Source organism: Prionailurus viverrinus, chromosome A1 (assembly GCF_022837055.1).
Source record: "Prionailurus viverrinus isolate Anna chromosome A1, UM_Priviv_1.0, whole genome shotgun sequence".
Classification (NCBI taxonomy): domain Eukaryota; kingdom Metazoa; phylum Chordata; class Mammalia; order Carnivora; family Felidae; genus Prionailurus; species Prionailurus viverrinus.
Window position 1 is genome coordinate 105,734,556 of NC_062561.1, and position 10,353 is coordinate 105,744,908.

The following is a 10,353-nucleotide window of genomic DNA, read 5'->3' on the forward strand; positions in this document are numbered from 1 at the left end:
TAATTTAAGTATTGTGCCATGTAACTAGAATCTGTAGAATTAGAATAACTTTCTCTCACCAAAGCTCTATTCATCAGCAGTCTCTGACAGCCTGTGTGGGGTGGGGTATGGGCCAAGGTCACAATTACGCAGGCTGGCCAATGATACACGGGACCTGGAAAACTATAGCCTAGCAAATTTACAAACAGGTGGTAAAAATATGATTTTTTAAATTGTTCTTTCCTTTTTGCCTCCTATCATTACTACTTTTCTGAAAGGTCAGTTTTGTTTTCTTTAGGAAAAACAGCCTTTCCTTCATTTCCCAAATACTATGTTGATGCCCTTCCTTAGAAGTCTTCCTCTTAATTAAGTTGGCCCGAAGGTCATAAACCGTAATCAATATGGAGGCTGGTCGCTGCAAGGTGCTAATTGACATCCCCAAAGAGGAACCGTGTCAACAATCGATACAGAAGAACAGAGTACTGGTAGATTTATGGCTTTGATTTTGAAAAGGTATGGGAATGCCCTGTGATGTTTCCCCCCCACCGTACTCCTTTTGAATGTTAATGCTTTCTTGAAGATGATTTCAGACACACTGCTAGGATACTGCCTCTACTCACTGAAGCAGAATCCTCTGAAGAGTTGCTGAGGCAGAACTGAAATCATGGCTCGCCACAAAGAAGCAGCCGTATTGGCCGCTAATGATGCCTCACACAGAAAGGCGATGCTCCTTTAACTCGGGGGTTTTAATGGGAAGTTTCTAAGCCTGAAACAACAGCTTTAGATCTGGGGTGTGCCATCAGCTGCTAGCAGCTACCACTGTCTACTGCTTCAACACAGCTTGATCGGGAAGAATGGGAACTAAAGAGGCTTGTAACTACCTGTAACTGTTCCACCAGGAAATGGATCAAGTGTTTGTTCAGCCAGACCCAGGTACTTGACCAACACTGTGTCTTTGATGGGCTAATTAATGCTTTTCTCTAACTTTACGATTCATGCATGAGCAATGATCACATAGATGCTTTTGGATCCAAGTTCTGAATTTAGATCTAGATGTCAGATAAAGTCTAATTAAACAGTTGCCGGGTAAAGTTAATACGAGGGGGGTGAAATGTAATGGTGCCTTTATTTTTAAAGCATGCTTAAGTTTATGCTACTGATACTGGATAAAAGAGTAGTAAAATAGGCTTTTTTCTTTGCTAAGCTGCAGTAAATTATTCTCGAAAGCTATTTGTCCATTATAGTATTTTTTTTTTCCATTCACCTAAAACGTCCAACCTCCCAAAATGTAACAGGGATGTTTTAATTTGTTCACAAAGAATCACAACTCAACAACTCATAATGATGATGCTGACCATCCCTGGTGCCCCTGCGTGGTGAGCCCTGTGCAGCTCCAGCATTCTGAGGTATCAGCAAGCACCCTTGTGCATTAGGAAACACACAAGGAAAGAGAAAGAAAACTGGGTATGACAGTAAGGTGTATTGTATGAGGTTACGAGTCCCAGTTTGCTACTGGTGCCTTTTGGTACCCCCACGTACTGACTGGGCACTCACGTGGGATTTTTCTCAGCAAGGCTGCAGCCTTGCCCTGCAGTCCCTTCAAAACTCTTCTAGCAGATGTTAGGAGGAAAATGAAGACAGGGAAGAAGTAAAGCTGAGGTTAGGGCTCAGGCTGAAGAGAAAGCTCTTGTGCTGACCCAGAGCTGGTGAGCCAGAACAACAGGGTCCACTCCCAAACCCAAGCAGACATCTGCAGGCTGACTTTGCAGTGACAGTCAGAGGGAACAGACCTCTCATTGCAGCAGTGAGGGCTGGCGACAGTTCCAAAACTGCCTGTTGACATTTGTAGCTGACCACATTCACATGTATTTAAAGTCACTGTTTTAGGGCTTTTTAGTAGCCTTGGGTCTGTTTGTTCAGTGCATAAAATAATATCTGTCCTTAGCCATCCTGTGAATTCTGAAACATCAGTGCTATTGTACTGGATCAAGAAGTCCGTATTCAGAAAAGAAAAATATGGAGGTTGCCATACATTTATGTGAGCCAAAAAAAAAAAAAAAAAAAGGGAGGGGAGTGTATGTTGGTTAACATACATGAAGTACCTAGAAAGAGCCAGGAAATCTTTACCTGAATTTATTTCTGGGCTGATCACCAAGACGGCCATGAGTTCTCTGAATTTATGGGAAATATTTTGCATCCCTGTGTGTATATCCTGGAATGCAAATTATTGTTCACTGCGTTCCTACACAGAATTTCCACAAGATTCATAGGTAATAGCTTTTGTTTATGTAGTGATTTGATTACTTAGGTGATGAGGTGGCTTTTGTGGAGGGTTCAGAGTTAGTTGTAGGGGGAGATATATAACAGGGCTGATGGGGATGTTTACACATCCAGGGTGGGTGGGTTGGGACAGAGGGTGGAGTATATCTCCAGACACTCCAGTTATGCAAACAGCAATGCAGCTGAGGTTTTGTTTAGCTCAAAAAAGTAGAGGTGATTCTATTTAGCCTCAGTCTCAGGATATGTACCACCGTTAATCACCCAAAGGCATGCTAACATTTCAACAGTCAGTTTCAGAACTGTTGCAGAATAATGCAGCACTTTGAGGAAGTTTGTCTCTGCTGGTCATTGCAAATTCAATCTTGCCTACCCAGTCAATTCCCTTCCTGTTACAGTCTACAAATTGGTCTCGCTAGTCTGCCAGATAAATATAAATAAGGTACACAGGATGTCTTTGTAGCACAGAGTGTCCTGTCCATTAAATGTGAACGTAAACTATACAAACCTGGGAGTGTTCTTGTTCCACAGACACGCTGTTTTTTGCATCTACTTTTGGAAAACATGTCGAGTCACATAACCAGGTTTCTGGCTTAGAAGTTTTAAAAATGAGGTGCGGTGCTTACGTGGTTTAGAGGTACTTAAAAATACAGACACTATGGCTTGCCTGCACCCTGCATACCATTAGCAGCGGGGGGACGACCGACTTTCTACTCATTCTGACATGCCGGAGAGAAACTTGTGAGTCAGCATCCTTGGGGAGATGCTTCTCCTCTGGTAACTGATTTTTATGATTTGGGCCAGTTTACTTATAATCTCCGCTCCCTGGTGTGCTTGTTTGCATAATAGAATTTAGAGATAAACCTCATTTTGCACAAAAAAACGGCACACAGAGAAAATGCTATTCATCATCACATATTTATTGAACGCCCACTATGAGCCGGGCAGGACTCCACATGACATGCATCCATTGTAGCTATTATCATTGCAGCCCGTTGCAGGAGAGGGGGTATGGGAACGGATCCCCACAAAAGTGAGATGGTGGGATCAAATGCTCCACAGAGCGATGTGTCCAATGCGCTGAACTAATTCTGTGGCTGTCACTTTAAAAATAAGAAAAGAAATATATCATTGCTCTATTTTCTCCAGATAAAATAATTTTCCTTACTGTTAAATGGTATCATGCGATGCTCGTGCAATGAAATGTCCAAATGAGCCGAGCTTGAGGGAGGGTCATGTTGACATTTACACTTTCCAGGTAGGACATCTGGATTCAGGATATTTTAAATGGCAGCTCTTCCCCACCCACAAGGCCAATTAACTAAGAAAGGCTTGAGCCCTGAAACAGAAAAGCACGTGCTAATTTCTCTGTTTGATGGGACCCTATCCATCAGCACTGAAACCGAGGAAAGGGTAAAAAGCCAAATAACTGCTTTTCAAATCATGAAATCCAAGACTGATGAAGAGTCACAGTGACCCAGACTACCTGTCTGTATTCTTAGAAATCAGACCGATTGCAAACATGAAGGTCTGACATCGCAGTCGGGCTGGATGACATGTGCTTTTTCACCCCTTCTTTCTATCAGCTGGCACCTCCAAGTTTGAGTTCAGTTCCTTGGATGGTAGGGGCCAGAGATTTGATTGAAACTCTGTTTAAAAAGGCAGTGACCCCGGAGCAGCAAGGGATTCCTCAAGGAGCTTGCTGTTTCCTAAGGAGACAGAGTTGAACACTGCGGAGACTTGCCCTGTGCGAGGTGCTGCCCCAGGACGCAGGTGCGGGGCTCCAGGGGATAGAGCAGGAGGCACCCTGGCTGCTCTGGTGAAGGGAGAGAGACGCAGGCCCCACCAGGGAGGGGGTATTTGGTGTGAACCCTGAGGGAGGGAGCGAAACCCACAGGCGCGAAGAGAGCGAGGAGGAGGGCATCAGGCAGAGAGCATCATGACTAAAAGCTCAGAGGTGGGAAACCTGGAGGAGTTCAAAGAACAGCCTGTGTTAGGTAGAGCTGCAGAGCAAACCAAGTGAGAACGGCCTCCTCAGGTGTCTGCACACTCAGTCACACGTAAGTTTTTGCCTCTTGGTCATTTGACTCCGGACCAAATGCAATTTGAGGTTTGTTCTTCTGGAAACTTATTAGGAAGATAAATTAATGCCTTACAAAACTTCCATTGGCAGAAGATGACCTAAATCTTGCAGTCGAGAAAACAGGGGTATCAGGTCTGTCTGTAAGGGGGTTAATGGGCAGTCAGGGTCCTTGGACATCGGAGCCCAAAGGTTTTCCGAGGGAAGAAGGGTTGAGTTCTGAGCTGAGAGAGATGAATTTGACGCAGTGTGTCAGAAGCATGAGGAAAGAAAGACAGGCCTCTTTGCAAATTATTATAAGTAAGGCGAGTGGCTATTAGTGCCAATGGTGATGGCTAAGATGAGCTGCTCACTTGGGGCGTCGTAAGTAATGCGGGGGTTTTATACTTTGTGACCAACACAGAGTCCGGGGGTTTGACTTAAGAAAAGGAATGTGGTATATGATTTTTGAGAAGCGCTTCTTTTAATTAAGCCTTCCTTGGTCCGGTATGAAAATTAGACTTTGCTGTGTCCTGAGTACACGCAAATAGACCTGCAAAGGGGAGACAGGGGTGTGCCGTGGACGGGGATGCCAGCTAGGATTAAAGCACCGCCGTGAGTACCGTGGTCCTTCTTGTACTTAAAACAACCGCCTTTTGTTTTTGTTAGCACTTAGGATGCTTGTGTCAGAATCCTTTCAAATAATTTACTTGCCCAGATTTCTCTATTCACCTCAGAGGAAGATTTCATTATTCAGGTAAAAGCACCCGTGAACATTTTCTAAGGATCGTTTTTTGCCAACAAGGGACATTTCACTCTAAGGTAGACGTTTTAAAAGATCTTGATGTCTCTGAATATTTTTTTTACTGGGGCAGTCAAGTGATTACATTTCTTTCTTTTTCTGCATCTTACTCTGTCCGCTGCTTCCTTTAACTTGGATGTGCTGTTGAGCTTTCCAAATTTGTAAATTATTGATTAGCTGATTGCGGGTTTAAAATCAAGCAGGCTCGTCCAGGGATTTCAATCAGTCCCAGGCAAAGCTTGGGCAAGAGCTGGCTTTTCTTGCTGGATCTATGTATCCCCCATATACCCTGATGAACTATCTCCGGATCTTCTCATCTATACCCATCATCCCCCACCCTCTCCAGGACTTTCCTCCTGGGCCATCTGCCCACAGACCCTCATGTCTCCTGCCCCCAACCCCGATGGCCCCTCACTTCTGGAAAGACCCTTCACTCTCCTTTCTGTCTACCACACTTCCCCTCCTTCAAATAAAAGCAGTTTTCCTAGACAAATTCCTGTTAACGTGTTCACGTGTCATTCTCCTTGGTAAAATATTGCAATTTAATGAGAGGCTTTGACGATTTGACCAAATGAAGTTATTTTAATAGGAAGTGGGTTATCACAGCATGGTGGGAGGGGAGAGGCTTGCAGTTTATAAAGGGCTGTGGAGTTTTTGAAATACTTTCATCTCCGTTTTCTCATCAGTTTGGTTTGTCAGCAAGGGGTTGGTGACGAAGGGGTTGGAGGATATATATTTATATTTTGGCAGGCTTGTAAAAAGCATGTGATGAAGCTGTAGAGAGGGTTAACCATATCACAGCATCTGCCTTTAATCAGCAGAGGGTGGTAACACTGCAAATTAAAACTGATTTTTAGATCATTCTAAGAGTTGACTTCCCTGGGAAGAAGCCAGGCTCCAGACTCATTGACAGGGAGACGGAAAAGGGAAACGTAGCTGATAATGTGAATCAGGATGACTAGGTAACTTGCTGGGGCTTCTTGGAATGATTACCCATCACTGCAGCCCCCAAGTGAACGGTGGACCAGCTCGAAAATCTAGGCTTCTGGAGGAAGCCTAGGAAGTATGAGCTGGGAGAAAAGAAGTTGGCATTTTGCCTTGTGTGAAGGACAAGGCTGGGGAAGACAGCTCCCGGGCATCAAGCGGACACCGGAGGTGAGAAGGGAAAGGCTGACCAAGGTATTGCTATATTAGCCCCCCAGCTTGTGTCAAGGGAGCCGTCACAGGCTCAAATGGTTCTATGTCTAGTTGTTCACCATGTTCAATGAACTTCACAGATCCAGAAATCTTTATGTTGTGTGTATACACAGTTAATGGCCTTCACTTCTCCTGTATTTCCTTTCTGGCTTACATAATGTTTTCGTAAAGAACTTCCAGAAAAGTCATACCTACCTCAGCCGTGTTAAGAACAGACAAAGAAAACGGCTCTGGCCTCATTCGGGCCGGAGGGAAAATGGACATAGAGTGGGATTCCAGGAAGTCAGTGGAGAGGGCAGGGTCAAAGTGAGGGGGTCCTCCATAGGACACAGAGAGACCAGAGGGACCATGGCAGGGATGGCTTAGGCGCTTCTCCCTCTATCAGCATGTGGCTTCCTTTTGACCCAGGCCTTGGTAATTTATTTTTAATTTTTAATTTGTATTTGTTAGAGAGCACAACCAGGGGAGGGGCAGAGGAAAAGAGAGAGAGAATTTTAAGCAGGCTCCACGCCCAGCACGGAGCCTGTTGTGGGGCTCAATTCCACGACCCTGGGATCATGAGCTGAGCCGAAATCAAGAGTCGGACCCTCAACCGACGGAGCCACCCAGGTGCTCCCCCCTTGGTGGATTTTATACTTGGTATGAATAAGTCTAGTTTGGATATTTCCTGGGAGTGCAGATGGCCCATTACTGGAAACACTAAGGATGCTGCAGAGGAGGTTCTGGCCACCCTTTCCTGCCCCCTCCCCTCACCCAATTATCTGCTGAGAATTAACACCCGACGTCGGGAGGGTGCCTAAAAACAAGCGCACCAAACCAAACCCGATCCATCAACATCCTCTATATCCCCACGGAGCTTATTTTTAAGAAATATAGTCAAATTTTATCATAATCTTACTTCAAAATAAAAATGAATGATAAACAAATCTACCGCAAAGACTCCAGCCTGAAAAATATCTAGTCATAGAGCTGCAAAATTTTTTTTTCCTCCTAACTGGTAAGTCCTTCCTCCCAGACACTGGTTGTAAATCTCTTTATAAACTGTGCCTTAAACCGTGATTTTATAAACTTTGAAGTGTCATCATACAGGCAAACTGTTATGATTACTAATGCAACAATTATAACTATAGAAATATTGTATTAGAGATTTAGGCCATCATTTCTATTTTCATTTGGTTGCTTCTTCTAATTGAATATCATTTATTTTGATTCCATGTTAATTCCTATAGCTGACTACTGTGCCGTGTAATTTTTCTTATAACAGACTCATACATAGATTTAGCTCAAAATATCCGAAGTTTTTATGGCCGTTGTGGATCCTCCAACTTGCCTTTATTTTTTTAATTTTCAAACAATGTTTAATGTTTACTTACTTTTGAGAGAGAGACAGAGAAAGCATAAGCGGGGGAAGGGGCAGAGAGAGAGGGAGACACAGAATCTGAAGCAGACTCCAGGCTCGGGCTGTCAGCACGGAGCCCGATGCGGGACTCAAACCCATCAACCGTGGGATCATGACCTGAGCCGAAGCCAGATGCTTAACCGACTGAGCCACCCAGGCATGCCCTCCAACTTGCCTTTAAAGACAAACAGTAATATTCATATATCTTAATTTATCCACCGGTAAAATGGAAATAGCGATAACTTATCTTTTCCCTCGTCTTCCTCCTTTTCAAGTGGTCTTACACAGTAGGAAGCTACTGTAAAGCTTTTTTTAAAAAATACAGCCGATCAATCCCTTTTCCCTAGCTCAGTTCTCGAGGTGCTTCTCAGGGTCAAGTATTGAACCTGGTCTATGTTTTCTGAAGAAAAAAGACAAGCAGCGGGAGCTTGATAGTCTGGGAGTCTGAGATGCCTCCTCTCTCCCTTGACCGAGGCAACAGAAAGGAAAGAAGCAACCTGGCTCCCATAGGCAGTTCTTAAGTGAAGCGACTCTTGGTTTTGTTTGTCTTTCTTCTTTGTATACTTTCTGAAGTGTTTTCACAGACATTCATCCTCATTATAGCACCATGAGATACACAGGCATTTCTGATTCCGTTTTTACAGCCTAGTGACTATAAGGTCCCACACTCATTTAGTAGTAGAATGGAGGCCAAAGGCTAGAGCCCAGAACTCGATACTCCCCGGGAGTTTCTGTATTAAGCACCTTTTCCAGCCTCAGTTTCCTCCCACTGAGGCTCTAGAGGTCTTGGCTTTCACGGAGCTTGTAGTAGAGTGGCTAACCTATGTTGTGTTTAGCTAGAGTCTTGGCACATAGCTGGCGTTCCATCAATGGTATCATTATAAGAATGATGTGAAAGTCATATTATTGGAGGGAGTCTGGAAGAGACTTGGCAGGGGACACTGGCTTTGGATGTCAAGTTGGCAGCACACCCCGAGGTCAACATTACCTTGCGCGTTTCTCATCTTCTGTACTCTGGTTGTCTTCCCCGCCCATCCCTCCTGGCTCCAGGTGGCTGCTCTGAGGACAATCTGGTAATTTCATGCAAGAGTAAAATATTCTTTCCCGTAATTACACAGAATTTAGCATCTTGGGTGAAAAAGTTTAGAGATTCCTTCTTCTCTCTGCAAAACATGACTGTGAGCACAGAAATAAAGTTGCTCGTTGGTAGTTTATTCCCTCTTCTTTCCCTTTCTTTCTTCTTGCAGATAAATCAGCCTGTCCAAGGTGCAGTAGCCACCATGACCTCAGTAGACTGATGATGGAAGAAAAGGAAACTGGGAGATCCTGTGCTCTAGCTTCCCTGGACGATGGATGGAGGACAGCCCGTCCCTTCACCCCTAGTGCCCCTTGAGAACGCATCATCAGATTCTAGCATGTCTCTGGAACAGAAGACCACATTTGTTTTTGTGATTTTGTTGTTCATTTTCTTGGGCATCCTCATTGTCAGGTGCTTCCGGATTCTTCTGGACCCGTATCGGAGCATGCCAACCTCGACTTGGGCTGATGGACTTGAAGGGCTGGAGAAGGGGCAGTTTGACCATGCCCTTGCTTAGCAGAGGGGTTGCTCCAGAGGAGGTGAAGTGCATCATGATTTGGCAAGGATTTCTCTTTAGCCAATATTCTAAACACACCAAGTTTCAACAACACCCAGTCGTAGGTCCACAATCCCTCCTTTATTAACCATGCCGTTGGGTTACAAAACATTTGAGGATATGGGGGATGAAGGTTTCTAACACTCGCCAAAAATAGGAAGGTTTGAATTTCTCTGTTTAATCAACGAATGAATGCTTCTGAATACGTGTGGTGGTGAAAGCAAGAGCACCAGCAGTGACATAAACTTTGCCATAAAATGAAGCACTCTCCCCCCTCGACCAGAGAATAAAGAATGTAATGGCTCTGAAATGAATCTGGTCACGGGGCCACGAAGAGACTTCGTTGTTCTGAAGGTGTCTCTCAGTTTGCTTTACTATCATGGGAATCAAGTCCCTGGCAGAAAGTAAGGAAGACTGTGCTGAGTGGACCGAAGGAGGTCCCTATTCTCTCCTACAAAGCAGGCAGCTTTGGGGAGCAAACAGCGCAAACAGTTCAGCGCAAACAGTTCCATCCTAGAAAAGCTGAGTGAGAATGAGCTCATTTTATTTCTCAAATACAACTGAAATCAAAGACTTGCGGAGGTTTGAAAACGCTTCACCAGGCCAAGTACACTCTAGGTATCTGTATTAATAACCTGTGTGGAGGGGTCGATACATAATGCGAATTTACTTTTTTCACCCACATGACTGAAATTCTGGGTTGCAAGGGCAGCTACGAGTCGTGTTTGTAAGCAAGAAGTTACTTGTCTAGAAGAGAAGACTTTCACAGTCTTAAGAGGAATGTGTGTTTATGACTGAATAGGGAAGCCAAATAAAACTTTGCAAGAAACGGTAGCATCTCCTCTCCTATTTCACCGAGACGAATGCACTGGTGGCCACGTGTGAGACGGAATGCGGAGGACAGATAGTGTCCCGAGAGACAGAAAAAGCTGCAAGGTCATCGAGTTCAACCCTCTCGCATTTCAGAAAGGGCTCCCACAGATCGTCCTGCCTGCGTACAACCTGC

At 44.5% G+C, this 10,353-nt stretch overlaps 1 protein-coding gene across 1 annotated transcript; it reads left to right on the forward strand.

The window, feature by feature from the left end:
• Positions 1 to 818: 818 nt before the first annotated feature.
• On the forward strand, positions 819 to 9,789 carry CTXN3 (cortexin 3). The gene is made up of 2 exons (XM_047849952.1): positions 819 to 912; positions 8,961 to 9,789. The coding sequence occupies exon 2, from the start codon at positions 9,063 to 9,065 to the stop codon at positions 9,306 to 9,308; it is 246 nt and encodes an 81-aa protein (XP_047705908.1). The 5' UTR covers positions 819 to 912; positions 8,961 to 9,062; the 3' UTR covers positions 9,309 to 9,789.
• The last annotated feature ends 564 nt before the right edge of the window (positions 9,790 to 10,353 follow it).

What these genes read in the sequence shown, in the direction of transcription:
- CTXN3 (XM_047849952.1), top strand. Translation starts at nt 9,063, where the DNA reads ATGGATGGAGGACAGCCCGTCCCTTCACCCCTAGTGCCCCTTGAGAAC.